Source organism: Patiria miniata, unplaced genomic scaffold (assembly GCF_015706575.1).
Source record: "Patiria miniata isolate m_02_andy unplaced genomic scaffold, ASM1570657v1 HiC_scaffold_7, whole genome shotgun sequence".
In the NCBI taxonomy this organism is placed as follows: domain Eukaryota; kingdom Metazoa; phylum Echinodermata; class Asteroidea; order Valvatida; family Asterinidae; genus Patiria; species Patiria miniata.
In genome coordinates this window covers 36416170-36434858 of record NW_024037074.1, presented here as the reverse complement: position 1 = coordinate 36434858, position 18689 = coordinate 36416170, and the positions used below count along the sequence as shown (strand labels likewise).

Below are 18689 nucleotides of genomic sequence, written 5' to 3'. Positions count from 1 at the left end.
AATCATTTGTCATTTGTGAATTTTGTTTTGCTTGAAGCTACAAAAGTGCTCAAAATCTAAAGACGGGTGCTTAACAACTAACCTGATGAAATTTTAGCTCTGTGAATGCTGTTTATTCCGAGACAACAATATTCTAGGATCTCGATTCTCAATTCAAAAGTTGCTGAGTCATGTTTTGAATTGTTTTAAAAACAGCATCTAGCACACATTCTCATTCAGCCAATTGCAGCTAAGGGATCTCACGTACTGAATCAACAAATAATAGCGTGTGTGTCGCGTCATTGCTTGCGGATTCACGGATTCACCGAATTACAAACCAACTACTAACAGAAATTTCCAATTATGCGTCACTTGATGCATCTTTTTGAAATGGCCTTCTTGTATTGTTTCCTTCAAAATGACAGCATGCCAAAAAGAATGTCACAGGGAGTTCATTGCCACTACCATCTTTAAACCAAGTAAGCTTTTCAGCAATAATTTTGTCAGTTACTTTTGGATAGCTCTAAATGATCTACTCTATACGCATGCAATACACTATAAGCATTGGTGCTGTTGTCAGCTTATACGGTTCAGATTGGATATGCTTACAATGAGTATAGGGCCGTAAAATGAGACCCATAGTGCAATACATGTAGTTCTATGCAATCCAATCTGAGGGTACAACAATGTAGTATTTAAGCCATGTACACCCCCCCCCCTCCTCCAGGGCTGGATGTACATTGAAGCACTAGATTTAAGTGAAAATGCAAACATGACTTTTTGAGAGGGGCACTTAAGTATCAATTTCTGTTGTGATTTAAGTGCACATCTCTTAAACAAATGTTGACAAATGCTGCACAATGTACATGTACACTCAGTTTCGGTTCACATTTGGGCTACATCAGTGACATGAAGTTTCTGTTTAATGTTTACCTAGTATCAAACCCCATCTCCACTCCAAATGATTTTGGAGTGAATCAATCAATTATGCTTTAAGTATTATATCTAAAGAAAAACGGGCCTATCTATACTCCAAAATCAGCCGAACCCCAGAATGTTCACATGGTAGGATTTGATGGGAATTAAAATTAATCGGTGATGGGGAAACCGCAGAATGTGACTGTTTCAAAGCTGGCTATTTATCATCAGTTGTCAACTTAGCTAATCATCAACAGCAAACCCTCATCCTCGTGAAGAATCCAAGACACGGGGGCCTCTCTTAGATCCACAGTGTCATGGGACTAGAGATCAAGCCAATTTTTGAATATGGTATGTGATTTAAACAAGCACAAGACGGGCTGGTGTTGATACAGAGAGAGTATTGTACTAGCTGGGTCCATTTTGTTGGGACGTTTTCTATCCCATCTTATGAAAGGTTTTCTTTTGGTAGGAAAATTAGGTCCCAACAATAAGTACTGTTCATTTCAAGGTGTGTGATCCTCACAACTATGGAATGTGAGGAATACAGTAAATTATGTACCCTTTGGAGAAAAAGTATTTTTTTTAATCTTTACTTTTTCATTCTAACAAAGTACAAGACTTTGTAAAAAAAAAAAGCTCTTCATACTCGTACAATCACACAGCGATATGTACTCTTGACAGTTGTTTTAGAGTAGGGCAGTGTTAAATTCTGCATTAACTTGTGAACCAGGGTGGACTTTTGTTAACTTGGAAACTCTTAAACAAAACAATTTTAAAGTTTGGTTGGCATTTTGTCTGAACTTCAAAGCTTGGAGAAAATGTAATTTCCTTGCTACTGGCACCCCATTTGTGCTTCCTGAACTCAACCAAACTAGCTTGGATATCAATGTTTTTCCATACTCCGTCCTGTTAGACCTCACTGCTGTCTATATACACATTAATGTTTAGATTTCACGCCAAATTTTCCCCCTCTCATATCAAATGTCGGCTGCATCATTTTATGCAAATGACATGGAGGCAGCTTCCACACTCGGACCAGCCGAGGCGTTATGATTCATCTCTGTTTTTCCCAGACACCCGATGGCAATGAAATCATCTCGCAGCCACGGCCGTAAAAAAAAAAATCATCGCAGCCAAGCGGCTGCGAAGATTGAGGAGACGGAGAGAAAACACACACCAACAACCGCGACCAGCTCAAGGAACAACCTTGTTAAAACTGGGCCACGGCGCAATCACTCAATGAATAATAATGGAATGTTGGAGGGAAAACCTGACTCTGCCTGCTCTGCCTATAAACACCGTCGGTTAAAACAAGGATGTAATGGGATCCTTGATTGAGTTAGTCGTCTATTAGAGCTCCGTGAGCCCGACGATGCGAGCCTCATCCGCCGATAATTAGCCTCGTGCGGACGTGCCAAAGAGAGATTAGCTTCGCCAAGTTTCCACCCAAACACGAGATTATTAATTAACCTTCTTTTTTTTCTGATTTTCAATCTGGTTCGTAAAAACAAATTTGTAGAGTTTCTTTACCACATGTGAGCTGTGAAAAAAAAATCAAGCCATGAGAGCAGTTAACGAAAATAACAAGAAAAAAGACTTGCACAAAAGAGAATGAAATCAAGAAATCTACTTCTATATCAGGTTTCCAATGAAGTTGCTAGCTGTCCTGATCTTTCTATGGCCTGGTCCTCACCTGAATGGGACATCTTCAAGAAAACCTGTCTTGTCTGGCTTTTTTCAGGTGGCACTGGCTTTTCACCAAGTAACACAATCTTTGCAGAGTTGCCTTACAGAGATGAGGGTCCCACTTAAGCTACACTCATGTTCAATGTTGACACTATGATGCCATGAAATTGCTTTTGGAGAGTGTTTGTTTGTCTTCCTTATCGATACAATAAAGTTACCTTTTAAAAGAAATGGCCGCCCACGTTCCCTTTCCATTACAGTTTCTTTGATACAACATTCAAACCAGCGCTTTTGGCAGAGAAAAGTCTTTCAGGTTTTTTTAGCTCAACTGCAGCCTCATCCTGAGGACCCAACCACCGTCAGAAATATGTAGAAAATCATTTATAAATACTGTAACAGGCAACCTCAACAAACGCATAAATGCTCCATCAAATGTTGCAAACATGGAGAAAAATGATAAAACAAAGCTCAAAGGTGGCACATACAGTACAATTGATACATACATATCAGTAACCAAAACAACAGAATGACATTTCTCCCCCTCCAAAAATCGGACGTAATTTCTCCTTCTTAATTCATAGCTGGGAGCCAAGAAGAAAAAGAACAAAAACACTAATCCTCAGGCAGCCCCAGGACAAATGTGAAACAAATAAATCAACAAAAAAGACAATGTGGGTTCAGGCACACATCTTCTTTAACATTTTGTTCCCCAGACTCTTCAACAAATTGGATTCTTTTTCTATTAATACATTTTCAACTTGTATGTTTTATTTCAACCAAGAAACCCTCCCGTTTACATATTGGCGTCTGCAAACCTCTGAAGACAGGTGTTTGTTTTGGACACCAACGGTCTGCTTTGCGAGCACACTGGCTCCCAGTCCATACATTATTAATACTGATTGCGGGATGGGAACCAGCTTAGCCTGCGAAAAAGGAATTATTGTCTGGCAGCCAATTATTCCAAATTGTAAAGTTATAGTTCATGACCTTAACCACCCCAACCCTTCAAAATCCAACTGCATGCTTTGTAAATTGTTGGAATCTGTTGGAGTGAGTACTGCACAAGTAAAGTGATTATACTTTATAATCAGAGTCCAACAGTTTGGGTGTATGACTTGCCATATGGTGTTGGATTTTGCAAGAGGGAGGAAGGTTCTTAGTAAATCACTCAAGGGGCTAGGGAATAGGGATTAACTAACAATGGGCTGATTTTTTTTCGAGCAATGTCACATTCAGAAGGTAACAAGTAGAAATAGAGTCTACAGATATTTTTCGGGATGAAACTCAAAAATAGCTGAGGTCTTCAACAGACACATCCCGATTACATGTTCCTATTAACACTAAAACCACAGGTGACAAAGCTTTCTCGATTGCTGGCCCCAGGGAGTGGAACAAGATCCCTCAACACATCCGACTTGCATCGTCAATCATCACCTTCAAGAATTCGCTCAAAACACATCTGTTTCTTTAAATCAATTCACCTTCATCTTTACCTCTCATTATCCCCTGGTTCCCTTGAGTTATTCTTAAATTAAGTTTTTTGTTTTGTTTTTGTTTTTTGCCTTGTTTATTTGTAGATTTGTAGTTTTGTAGTGCGCTTTGATCTTTGTTAAAAGCACTTTATAAATGCTCCATTTATTATATTATTATAATGCATTTTTTAGACAAGCTAATTCCATACATAATTGTTACCATAATACAACTACAGCCCAAATAGAGAACTTCCTTCCCATTAAAAAAAAAAAAAACAAGATCCAGAAATAAAAGCCAGCTGGCAGGTCGGCATGCATCTGCCAAGGTTTCGGAGGAAATTGGATGTCAGCAACGACCGGCTACACTCAATAGGCGGAGGATCGTCATAGTTCTCACAGGAGAATGTGATGGGAAGCTAGGTAGCGTGGGGTGAAGGGCATCGTTGGGGATTTGCTCGACTAAAGTACACTGCACCTGACTTTATGGCTTCCCGCACACACAAAGCTTTCAATGTGATCTATCTATTAAACAGGTACACGTACTTGTACAAGAATGGGCACTGCAGTCAAAACGAGTGAATATATAATTCATGTTTACTTTATATGAGCTCATACATGTATAGCATGTGCATCAATACCAAAATCGATTTTAAGGGAATGTACATCATTGGCTTTTGCTGTAATTTTCAGAAATGAACTATTTTGAGGGGTTAGTATAACAGATCAAATATTGTTACATTGACATGTTTGAAGTTTTGTGTTCGAAAATGCTGGAAAAACCAAGAAAAACAAAAATGTTCAAGTAGTCTGGTTCCCTGACTCCACTAAAGATGAAATGAATCAATTTATGGATGCCGGAAAATTGTAAGGTAATGGAACCAGTCTAACTGGCCTGCATCCATTCATGAACATGTAACCAATAGCAAACAAAATTTGGACTGAAAAAAAATGGTAAATTTGGAGCAGTAGCTGAAAAATAGTTAGATTTTTCCAACAGTGGTCGGCCGACCACCATTGGAAATTTATACAAAATACCAATTTTCTTGAAAATGACTTCACACCTGGTGCCATAACTTTACAGGATGCTTTAGACTGTCATTTACCAACATCCTAGTAAGGTATTTCGTAAAAAAATGGTAGTTTTATTTTTCGATGTTTGCAAATGTTGTATATTCCCTTTAATGCTCAATATGTTTATATGCAATGCTGAGGGAAAAGTGGAGAAATTATGTCATTGTGTATTAAACATCTCTAAAATTACTGTTACCATATTTGTGTCCCAATTACTGTTACCATAATTGTGTATCAAAAACTTGCAAAAAGAAAAGTACCTCCAGATGCGAATATACATGTTGTATGAGTTGATGATTATTTTTCTGTTCTTACCTGTGAAGGTGCAGAAGACAAGGCTACTATATCAAATTCATCCTCACTGCAATACAAAGAGAAGAGAAAGAATGCAGAAACAAATTAGTGATCAGTAAGAACATTTATGAATGCAAGAATTTGGTGATGACTGGAATAACATCTGATTACAATGTTTCTGTTGTACAAATGTAAGTAAATATTGTCAATATTGAAACACACTATTATACACAGTATTTTCTGTGACCACTTGATGACCTCTGAGGATTATCCATTTTGAGAATTCAAGTCCAAAAAGTCTCAAGTTGATGACAATTTGATTTTTTGGCCATGTACCTGTGACAAGTATTTAAAAGAACAAGAATGTCTTTAAGATAACCATAATTATGCTTCTGCAAGTGGTAACTTCATTAAGAAGGCACATGAAGGAAGAAATGAGAACACAGAAGAAAATACACCGAGTTGAAACCAGGGCCCAATGACCTGGCTGTGCGGACAGTAATCGAAAAATCTTTGCTACATGTACCTATGGCACAACATTTTGTGTGGTGGGCAAGGAATTTCAGTACTTTATTCACATGCACACATCACTTAACTCAGGATTCTGTGCTTACATCATAGCACAGAATATCTGGGTGCAATTTCATGGCTCTGCTTACCGTTAGTGAAAAATCCCCGCTTACTGTAGCTGAATAATCTGTGCTTACAGTTAGCGTATTTCACAGGTTCGCAAGGAATTTTGGTTTCTGCGCATGCGTACATCCCTTAAAGGGAATATACAACATTTGCAAACATCGAAAAATAAAACTACCAAGTTTTTACGAAATACCTTAATAGGATGTCGGTAAATGACAGTCTAAAGCATCCTGTAAAATTACGGCACCTGGTGTGAAGTCATTTTCAAGAAAATGGTATTTTTGTAAAAATTTCCAGCAGTGGTCGGCCGACCACCGTTGGAAAAACCTAACTATTTTTCAACTTCTGCTCCAAATTTACCATTAATTCAGTCCAAATTTTGTTTGCTATTGGTTACATGTTCATGAACAGGTGCAGGCCGACTAGACTGGTACCCTTACCTTACAATTTTCGGGCATCAATAAATTGATTCATTTCATCTTTAGTGGAGTCAGGGAACCAGACTTCTTGAACATATTTGTTTTTCTTGGTTTTTCCAGCATTTTCGAACACAAACCTTCAAACTTGTCAGTGTAACAGTATTTGATCTACATGTATTATACTAACCCCTCAAATAGTTCATTTCTGAAAATTAAAGCAAAAGCCAATGATGTACATTCCCTTTAACTCAGGATTCTGTGCTTACATGGTTAGCACAGAATATCTGGGTGCAAACTCATGGCTCTGCTTACCGAAAAATCCCTGTTACTGTAGCTTAATAATCTGTGCTTACGGTAAGCGTATTTCACGGGTTCGCAAGGAATTTTGGTTTCTGCACATGCGTACATCCCTTAACTAAGGATTCTGTGCTTACAGGGTTAGCACAGAATTTTTCTGCTAGCGCTGTTAGCGTAAAATGCTGATCGTAAGCGTGGAATTCTGTGGTTAGCAGAGCCATGAAACTTAGCACAGAATGATCACCGTAAGCACAGAATTTGGTGGTTAGCAGAGCTGTGAAAGAAGGCCGAGGCAAGTTCACTTTCCGGTAATCAATCCAGAGGCTGATCAAATGAACGTAACCAGAAACCAATCCCGGTCAACCTGGTCAACCTTCTGTCCAGCTGCCTCAGGTATGTTGCTGCAATTGGTCAAATTAGGGCCACTAGTCATTGATTTGCCCATCAATTTACAAAACAGTTTTTAAAAATAACCTCTTTTTTCCAACGAGACAAATTTCAACAATCAACTAATAGTACATGCATGGTAATTTGAATTGGAAATGCCAAGGTATCTTGCACATAAGGTGGCTGTTACTTTTACTGCAGAAGTAACATAAATGTACACAAAGTATGTAAAATTATCTTCCACATGTATACAATTCCCCCCCCCCCCACCATGACATAAATTCAGGATGTACCATTCATCCGTCCATGTACCAAACATTGCACACAAAAAACACAGCCAAAAAAACAAAGTTGGGTCCGAGATGGAAGGTCCTTCATCACATAAAATGTTCTTTAAAAAAATCCTTCTTTAGAGAAAGAAATGCTTTACTTATGAATCTGCTCCATTTTTTGACATCTCTCGTATTAAAAAAAATGCATTTATCCATTTCAATATCTGTCCATTTTTTACGTGCTTGGCTAAATAGATATAAAATTTTGTGTGAATGCAGTGCACTCATTTACCGGTATGTGGTAAGTAATTTCTAATGCTAACTCAAATGTAATGTAGCAAAATACTCGGAAAAAACCCAACTACTTTTCTTAATGGAATTCCATGTACGTGGGCAACCCAAAATCTATAATTTAAAAAAAAAATAATCAATGGAACAGTTGGTGAATTGAACATAAACATGAGGGAACTTTAAAAAGCCATTAAAATCGGGTTCTTTGGGGATTTTGAGTGGCTTTCGGATCAAGACCTCACTTTGCAACTGCGGGCAATGAATGAGAAAAAAAGAGCTTTGCTAAAATGCATCAAAATGCACTGCACAACGTGCAAACTCATCTTCAAAAAGTGACTCTAACCCTTCAGGTCCTTCAACTGATTTAAACCTCATCTCAAGTGCCTTTTTTTTCTGCTTGAACCAAGGCATTTACGCTTGTAACTAAGGATATATGAAACATAATCCCATCCCTAGGACATTCAGATAACTTTCTGGGAAAAAAGCGCAGACACTTGTCGGAATTGAAGAAAATGCTGGTAGCACTTTTTTTGGTGTATCTCTGAAGATTTCAAAGCAGATTACCGCGTTGCTTTTAGGTCTTTAAACATACCTTTGCATGCATGATTTTTTCTGCATTTAAAAAAAATGTATCTACTTTGAAAGTCAGGAAGTTATTATCCAAGATTAACCCTCCATTGCAAACACACATTCTGTGCCATGTTGTCCGCTCAGTCAAACTCAATCAAGTGACTGTTTTCAACGGTTAAGAGCTCCCAGCCTACATAAAGCAGGATTGACTGGCTGTGACTGTTTATGTACATGTAACTTGATACAGCTATGACTGTAGGTGATTGATAAGCCAGCTGTGCCTACAACTTGTCCGTTTTTGTCTGTTGACTGAATTTGACTAGTCACAGTGCTAGCTTGAAAAATGGTCTTACTGTTGGTGACTAGCCTGTGTAAAAGGCATGGCAGGGGAAGAGGATTGATTTTTTTTGACCGTCTGTGACTGTTCCGGTAGCAGGAGGGTTAACGATAAAATAGTAATTACTTTTACTGCAATTCAGTTTTTAGCCAAATATTCAGTAGCATAGCACTTTTATGGACTTTTAAAAATTTAATCTGCACGAAGTGACACTCCCAGTTACAAACTTCAATCCTGTTTTGCATTCATGCTTGGCAGACATTTATGTAAAGTCTTTTAGGCAGTAATAAATAGTATCCCCTTCTGGATGAAGCCTTTGACACATCTGTGATAATCACGATTGTCGAAAGTGCCGGTGCCTTGGGAGGACTTAAGCAAGAAAGATTCTGCTACACATGATGACAGTGAAATGCCAGACTCCTCAACTCACAAAAGAACAAAGACGTAATAATCCAAACTGATTTCCTCCGAGATTCCACCGGTATCTAATCCAGCACTCATGGCCATGGGCGTAGGGATCCCGTAAGAATAGATCAGGTTGTTGTCTCCGTATTACATTAGGATTCGATTGAACAGGATTTCTCGGAACGCTGATGGGTCTCAAGATACACCCTCGAGTACATCGCAATGTTTGTATTGTGACACTTCATATGCCTTTGAATGCTCACAGGCATAAAGGATCATTGCTTTTCATGCATTCTGTTCGTGTCTAATAACAACCCCACTCAAAATCCACAGAACGTTGAAAACCTAACCTGTTGAAGCTTCAGCTCAGTAATTACAGTTTTCAAGAAAACAGTGGAAAAAACCCTACTCTTTATTCCAAAATCAGTCAATTTACCTACATTTATTAATTTCCTCTAAATGACAGGAAGCCTGGATGGAGTAACTTTATGGGATGTTTAGTACTAGTACGATCTTTAAAGGGAAAATACAACATTTGCAAACATCATAAAATAAAACTACCAAATCATTTTGAAATACCTTGATGGACTGTTAGTGAATGACAGTGTAAAGCATCCTGTAAAATCATGGCACCTGGTATACTGTCATTTCCAAGAAAAGTGGTATTTTTGTATCAATTTCCAACGCTGATCGGCCGATCAGCGTTGGAAACAACTGGCTTTTTTTTTCAAATACTGGCCCAATTGACCATCGCACTTGTTTGCAATCGATTACAAACCTATGAACGGGTACGAACCAGCTAGACTGGTTCCCTGACCTTACAATTCCCCAATGTATGTAAACTGCTCTGTTTCTTCTTATATGGAGTCAGGGAACCAGACTACAGGAAAATGATCGTTTTTCTTGGTTTTTATAGCATTTTCGAGCCCAAAACCTCAAAAAAGTCAGTGTAACTATATTTGCTACACATTTCCAACCCCCCAATTCCATCCATTTCTGAAAATTACAGCAAAAGCAAATGATGTATATTCCCTTTAAGCCAAGTAAGCTTCTTGATAATAATTTCATAGGTTACTTTCTGAATAAATGCAAATTATATGCTTTTAACAAGTAGGGCCTACTGATGTACAGTGCCTTTGTCTAGGTCAATGCACTCTGCTTTTAGCAACCACGGAAGGCCTACTTCAATGAGCTTCCCTAGTTGACTGACTACAGTAGAGTTTGAACCCAAGACCATGCCTAATGATGCTTATGACCAGATCACATACTTTCCCAAACCTTACTTCATTTAAGAGCTTGCTAAATTAATAAAAAAAAAAGTGTTTCTTGCCCTTTTTGTTGGGGGGGGGGGATACATGGAGCCAATGTAGTTGCCCAAATTCTATTTTCAGTGGTTGGGCAAGTGTCTTTTTGCCTTGATCCAACAACAACAAAAACCGGCACAGACAACCACATTCAGAAAAATGTAAGAGTACTGCAGAAAGACATGGTTGTCCATTGGGTTGGCAACCTCAGACTCTAGTTGTCTGACAAAATATTTGGGTTGTCCCAAACAGTCAAATTGCCCTATATCACAAGCCCTAGCAAAGTGATGGGACAAAAAAACGGACTACAGAAGAAATGAAGGGAAACCTTGCTTTATACACATGACCCAATGTCAGAAACTGTACAGCAAAATAAGCGAGGAATCATGTTAATACAGTCAAAACCAACGTAATTCATAACATTGTTTTTAAATATCCTCAGAATTAAAGGTCAACATAACTTGACTTTCCCCTTCAAGTACCTGTAGTTATTTTTAGTGTGACCCCAAAACACGACGCCTCAGGAAGAAATAGCCTTTTTTTTTCTCTCTCTCTCTCTCTCTTCAAATAAACTGGGGGGAAAAAAACAGTGTGTACAAGTAGCCTGTAAGCAAGAAGATTTGTTTTGTAATGTTTGTCTGGCCTGGAATCTAATATGTAAAGAGGGGCTTTCCCTTAAAGCCCTTAGTCTGTGAGTGTATTTTATGACGTTAAAGTTTCTGCATTTACGTCACTAACAGGGAGTTAATCGTGTGAGGACATGAGCGAAGAAGCCACCGCTGAAACAAAATAGGTAAAGGACAGGAAAAACACGAATCAACATCAGGGAATCGATAACAGTTTCTGAGATAAATCATGTAGATCTGTACATTTACACATGTATGTATATCGATTCTAGGTTCGTACGTGTATGTTTACTAAACTTCTTTAACAGTCAGGGGTTTTTTGAGAGCGTAGTGTTTTGCACAAACAAACTTTAGAAAATGAAAGATCCTCCTTTTTGTTTCATAATTTTCCTTTTCTCATACTCAATTTATAAAATTTATAAACACTCACAGCACAGTGTTCTTTCGTGTTCATAGAATTTTCTTGATTGGAAAATATAGGCATATAACTTGTCTCAAAACAAAGTCAAAACAACCCCTGAAAGACGTGTGTGCGTGTACGTCAACGTCTGGTGACCTATTGTCTTTAATAACTTCAATAACTGTCTTTATGGCCAAACATGATCGCGATAACTGTCAAAATTGACGTGGCCAATTCAAGATAAACACTGCCCTCTCTGAAAATGTCACAGCATCTGAGACAATATTACCCACGATCCCCTGGGGAAATCATCACTCATCAAGCCCGAGAAAAAAAATATATATATAAATATAAAAAAAATTGTCAATCGGCAACAAATCTTCATGTCTTCTTCAGCTACTGAGAAAACAAGAAGGGAAGATCACAAGGGAGGTTATCATGGGGTTGCAAACCCGAGTGCATCTGTCAAAATTGTACAAGAACATGTGGTTGTGCATACATGAATTTCAGTCCATGTTCTACAAGATTAATTTTGTCTGAATTCACTGCCACCAAAAAAAATAATAATCATTGTTTGTGTGTCTGGACCCATATCAGTCTGTCGCTGACAGGGACCCAGAGGGGAGGAAAGCCGAGAGGTAGGGAAACCAGGGAGTAATATAAGGGAACCGGGGAGTAAGGAAACTGGGGGAGAGACAGATCGGAAAGATGCAATACGGTGATGAGTGGGAAGAGAGAGGTAGTAAATAAACATGTCATGGGGGGGGGGGGAACGGAAGGGAAAAAAATAGGGCAACTGAAAAGCTTCTTAGAATTGAGCCAATAAAATTCGCAGACAGGCAAATGTCAAGTAAAACTATTTTTGTTCTTGGCAATGTTCTTGGCAATGTTCTCAGGTAGGTATCCTGTAGTTCAACTTTACATGATTTTTTTTAAGATTGATCTCACGGTATTGTTCTCAAATACTATAACTTTAAAGCTAAAGTCCATCATTTGCAGCCATCCGAAAAAGTAACAGGCATATTATTGTTGAAAAACATACTTGGTTGAAAGATAGTAAGTGGACTAAACTCCCTGTGAAATTAATCTTTCTGGCAAGCTATCATTTTGAAGTAATCAACGAAAGAAGGCTTTTCCAACGGTGCGTCTTAAGACGCACCGTAGGAAAATTTAAATTAGTAGTTCGTTTTGTTATTCAGCGCAGCGCGCGAAAGGATTGGCACGACGCACAGGCGCGCCCAGTTGCTATAATTCATCGGATCAGTGCACGACATCGCGTATAGCTGCAATTCAAAACAATTCAAAACATGATTCAGCAACTTTTGATTTGAAATTGAGATCCTAGAATGCTGTTTTTCTCGGAATATACAGCTGAAGCTGAGCTGAAACTTCATCAGGTTAGTTGTTCAGTATCCTTCATTAGATTTTGAACACTTTTGTTGCTTCAAACGAACAAAATGCACAAATTACAAATGATGGACTATATCTTTAAAAACTGTTTCAGACTAGTTTACAGAGTTGCACAGAACCAAAAAGGAATTTTGAGCGACTCAGGTCTCCGCAATTAGACTTTCATTTCAGACAGGTGAAATTTATGTGTTAAGTCTTCACTGACTGGACTCTGAAGTCATTCTGCTTGACTGCAACAGTCGATCTTTCCACAACTTGCTCATACATTGTACATACATTTAGTTACGTCTAATTGTTGTTCAATTAAAATCTGAGGAATAAATTGGACAGGTGCGACTTTGGAAAACCAGAGTGAAACAAGTGTAAGAAGTCATTTATCTACACATGTTAAAATCTTGTTCACTTTTCCATGCTGACCAGCTGATCACCCGCCCACTCCCAAAAAGAGACTGCACATGAAGAATTGTCATTTGAAGTGCAAACACGTAAGGATTTTTGTAATTATAACCATGTGCCCTTTTATTAATAACCCTTACCTGAATTTTCAGAGAAGCAATATTTGTTTTCTTACAACCTAGAAAAGTAAAATGTATTTGTAAATTCAATCAGGTCAGACAGAAAGACCCGCTTATCTACGTTACCCGTCACTGTAAACACACTTGCCTTGTAAGACATCTTGAGCTGCTCAATATTATTGTCTCAACAAACAAGTCCACTGGACCTGCAAACTGTCGCTGAGTACTGCCAAGTTACCACATTAGCCTAAATTCTCGACAATTCTGTTTGAACAGACTTAAATAACACACTGCCCCACTTCAAACCACCCGAGAACAAATAGGTCAGAGCTACGAAGATAACACAAACACAAAAATGACGTTCTTTGTGGCTGCCGCGATTGCCGTCAGTTTTGTTAATTCCCAGCGGTTTTTTGAAAGCCAGTCGGAACAAATGGAAATCCTGATTGCATTTCGGACTGCAAGATGGCCTGAGATTGTTTAGAATTTGAATCTGCTAAGCTATTACAGTCAATGCGTAGCCCTCGTTGACCACTGCACTGGATTAGTGATAAAAGGAGGATTCGGAGTTAGATTTTTATCTGTGGAGTTGATTTGACAGGAGGCTTTATATGCCCATTCAATGAAAGCAATCCTCTTACAAATTGAGGTTTATTACTAACTGAAAGAAAAATTACTTGATCAGAATTTTCACTTTGTTTGTGCTGTACTTCTTTTTTGCAATGGAAGTTCTGTCTCCTTTGAAATTGTGTGCTTTGTGTTTGTTAATTGAAGTTTTAATCCTGAATCCTCGTTTTTTTTTTTTTTTTTTTAAGTTTCCACATACATTTACAGTGCACAAAATATAAGCAGTTAACAAATTATATAAAGAGATTATATCCAAAGTGTGATAAACGCCATTTTGTTATCTTTAGTTTTAGAATCCCGCTCTCTCCTGGCTGCCTAAAGTCAGTTATAATGGCTGTAATATAGTTTTAAAATAATTTGAGAATACAATGTAGTGAAAATGAAGTTTGGAGGCAGCTGTTATAATGCTTTTATTTTGTGTCATGGCAGTGCAAATTTTTCATGGATATATTTGAAAAATAAACTCTTAAAACCCACTAAGAGTTCCTCAGGACTACCCTGCTAAATCCAACAGAGTCCAACCATTTCTTCCTGCTCAGTCCAACAGAATCCAACTCTGCCTAATTTTTAGTTGTCTGCTGAATCCAACAGAGTCCAACTTGGCCTTATTTTTCAGTGCCCAACAGAATCTGACTCTGAATATGTACATGTACATGCACATTTGTACAAGGGGTTTACTGCTCAATCCAACAGGCTCCAACAGGTTCATGATATAGCTGGATCGTGATGGATTCAGCAGGGTTAGGGTTAATATTGCAGTAAACGATGCATGTACCTGTAATTTCCGTACTTTATAATACCCACTCTGATAAAGCTGCATCGTTTTGATGCATTTAGTCTTTTCGTTCCTGAATTAACTTGAAGTTCTGAAACATTACGACTTGAATTTACAATTCATGATTACTTTTTCCAGGCAGGCATTTCCTGATTTCCCTGGGCAGTGTGGGTCAGGCTCTGCATTTTACGTCGGCAGATGGTGAGCAATCAGGATAAAAGTTTTGGATTAATGAGGTCGCAGTTTTATTGCTGTCCCACTTAGAATAGAATTCAGGAGAATCTTACAAATGTACAGAGACCCCTCTTTGGGTCACTTTGTTTTGGGATCTAACTTTAGCACTATAGTGTAATCTGAAATAATTCTCTATGAATATGTAAGTGAATGTATCTTTAAAAACAAAATTTAAAATATGTAAAAAAAAAAAGAGTTAAATACAGCTTTTTTTCTCCATAGTTCAATAAGTAGGCATTAATGCCTCTTGCTTTCCTAGGAAAAGTACACATTCCTGTTAGGCAAAAAAAAAAAAATAGTCGGTCTCTGGTCAGACCGAAGCTCCGGAATTGATGCGGCGACGCGTTTTTTTTGTTTTTGGGGGGTGGCTTTTTTTTTTTTCAAGCTTGTATTGTACAGACAAGGTGGGTACTATTTTGCTTTTTTGTGTCCTCATTATACATTGGTGTCCTCCATAATTTGCCTTGGTGCCCTTTATCATTTGCCTTGGTGCAATTTCCCCATTCCTTGGTGCTCCTTGGTACAAAAATTTGAGGAGGCGCGGCAATAGAGCTGTTGTAGCTTCCGTGTTAATTTGAAGGAAAAAAAAGAAGGTTGACGCGCATGATTAAAATCGACAAGCGCGCTGACCAGAGACCGAGTTTTTTTTTTGTGGCCTTATTGTTATTATTATAATAATATTTCTGGTTCTGAAACCAAGAAATCCTCAAAAGCACCATAGGCACTGTAAGCTCGCAAGCCTGAAGAAACCTGTAGAGAGGAGACTATTCTGGAGGAAAATCCCAGAAGAATATTCTGGGGGAATTCCACTGAATCAGGTAGGGACTGAAGACCAGGGCAGGAATCGAACCCGGGCCATAGAGGTGGAAGGCCAGTCAAGAACCGCTACGTCAACCCAACTCCTCTGCAGAGGATATTAGCTCTTTTATTAATTTGCCTCAGGACGCAGAAAACCGTAAGCTACTTCCAGACAAAACAAAATATTGCACGCCCAATCATTTCAACTCCTGCCGCGTTTCAGTACATCAGTTTAATCGCTTTAAAAATGAAACTTAATGAGCTTTGCAAAACCAGGAAGTTAAAAGCTCTGCCACACTAGGTGCAAAACCTGCTGGAGGCCATGATGTGTATGTCTTGGGTAAGATTACTCCTTCCCCCTTTTTTTTTGCAAATTGTATTTTTGTAGAAAATGTAAAGTTGGGTTTTTTTCAGATGAAACCCCTCACGAAAAAAAAAGGACTACCATTTTATTTAATGCAATTTTGGGTGTTTTTTCTTTCAACTTACAAAATTAATCTTATTATAAGAACAATTTCAGATTCTGACATAACATTGGCGTACCACACATTCCGTAAAGACCTCACGAACAAGTACCAGGTGTAAATTAAATTTTGCTATATAAATCACTAGCCTCAGGATTTTTCATCGATTGTCACAAATTATCCATTCATCAATATATAACCAACAGAAGAAAAAAAATATGTGTGCCCAGTACATGTGTAGTGTACTTGTAAATATTAAGTACATAATTAAAGCGGACTCTGGTGATTTGAATTAGAAGCTGTTACTGAGGTGGTGCTAAGCCTGCGTTCTTAACACAAGGCGCATGCCCATTTTGGTAACACTATTGGTCGAAGGAGCCTGGAGTGCATGCATGCGTACTACCTGGGCCCAATTTCACGGCGCTGCTTAGCAGTTAGCAGAATAGTTGTGTTTAGCATAGCTGAACAATTTGCTAACCCTTAGCACTATTTCACGGCGTGGATGCGCTAACGGTCGCGCGCGCATGGAGATTTCCATTGTTATGTCACTAAGTTAAGCAAGTTTTCCTCCGAGGTTAGCGTGCCTTTTGCTGTGCTTACTGCTTACAGTCTCCATGAAATAGACGGAGACTCTGTTAGCAGAAAATCGTGTGCTTAGCAGCGCCGTGAAATTGGCCCCTGTGCGCAACTCGCGCGAGCCTGGTGCCACTTTAGAAAATGGCCGTCATCGGATAAGTCTGTACGTGTACGTCTACACGAAACAGTTGTAATAATCACTGGTACCTGCAAAATGGTTCCCCTCTGCCCCCCTTGTACCCGTCTGCACCCCTTCATTTTCTTTTGGATTCACTTGAAGTAGATGTACATGTACTTCCGCAAGCCGGCCCCTTTAGAAATATTCAATTTAAATGAACGCATGTTAGTCGGCAGACACATTAAAGAAAATGACGCTCCTCGCAATTGCACCGGTGTCCAGCGCGTAAATGAGGGCACACGCTGGGGGAGAATTGAGTTGAGTGGGTGTCTAAATGCGTCACTCCCATTAAGAAAAGCCAGCCCAAGTCAAAACACCACCTAAACTAATTGGATTTTTTTTTTTTTTTTTTTTTTTACCATGGCTCTCTGGGGAGCCTTAAGGGAAAAACGGCTGGCTGGAAACTGTTTGGATAATTCCAAAGGTTGTTCACTTTTATAAACACTGACACAGCGCATTGGGACACATCCTAGGGACATAAAGGGGGGGGGGGGAGAGAAGGAGGGAGAGACACAATATTGTGATGAGAGAGGGGTGTATATAAAGTAAACAGTAATGTGTGATTTATAAACTTCAAAATGTTTTGGACAATCTCACACCACTTCAATGTTTACATTTTAAAGAAAAAGAGAATGATGCCAATTTTATGCAAATTATGCAAGCTTGTCTATTCACGACTGTTTCAAATTTTGTTAATTTGTAAATTTTAAGAGAATGAAAGGGCAAATGTGAGAACCTTTTTGCACAACTACAATGTAGACATATTAAAAAAATAATAACCAACAACATTTCCTAGCTTTCAACAAATAAAGGTAGAGTACATGTATATCATTTGTCATTTGTGATTATTTTTTTCGTTTGAAGCAACAAAAGTTCTCAAAATCTAAAAGAGGGTGCTTAACAACTAACCTGATGAAATTTCAGCTCAGTGAATGATGTATATATTCCGAGAAAACAATATTCTAGGATCTCGATTTTAATTCAAAAGTTGCCAAGTCATGTTTTGAATTGCGTCCCGAAATCAGCGTCCGGGACACGTTCTCATTCAGACGATTCCAGCTACATGTACTGGTATGCGATGTTATGCACTGGATTGACGAATAATAGCAACCGCGCGCGTGTGTGCGTCATGTCATCGCTTGCGCACACGCATTCACGGCTTCAATGAATTGATAATAAACTACTAACGGACATTTAAAAAAATGCGTCTTTAGATGCATCGTTGGAAAAGGCCTTCTTTTATTGTTTTCTTCAAAAAGACAGCATGCCAAAAAAGAATAATTTCACAGGGAGTTTAGTGCCATAACTATCTTTAAAACAAGTAAGCTTTGCAACAAAAATTTGGTCAGTTCTTTTTGGATAGCTGCAAATGATTTACCCTACCTTTAAGTACCATTAAATAAAGGCTCCAGTCTGCATAATAAGTCTTGTGCAAATTACAAAGTATACATTAATTGTGCAACTTGCAATATGTATGTAAATCATTTCATTGGCACTTTCACTGCGCACGCAGAATCGTTCCAATGCACACCCCAATTACAGAACAGTAGCAATAAATTATTTTTTTTCGACAGCCTCGGAGCGAAATCGGAAGACTAATTTTGCAAATCTTGTGAAGCCATGCATCTTAGTTATTGGCTCTAGGCAGCACCATCTTGGCAGTGACTAATTGCTATGTGTGGGCCTGCGTGCTTCCAAGGCAGCCTTTGAGGCTGAGAGAAATGCATGAAGCAATTTTCGAAAAT

The 18689-nt window shown here is 38.5% G+C and overlaps 1 protein-coding gene across 1 annotated transcript in view; it reads right to left on the bottom strand.

The window, feature by feature from the left end:
- The window catches only part of LOC119744794 (protein FAM219A-like), a 55237-nt gene that overhangs the window by 4718 nt on the left and 31830 nt on the right, over nt 1-18689 (bottom strand). The window contains exon 4 of the mRNA XM_038220931.1: nt 5445-5490. Within this exon, the coding sequence (XP_038076859.1) occupies nt 5445-5490 (46 nt within the window). The remainder of the gene's footprint in view (nt 1-5444; nt 5491-18689) is intronic.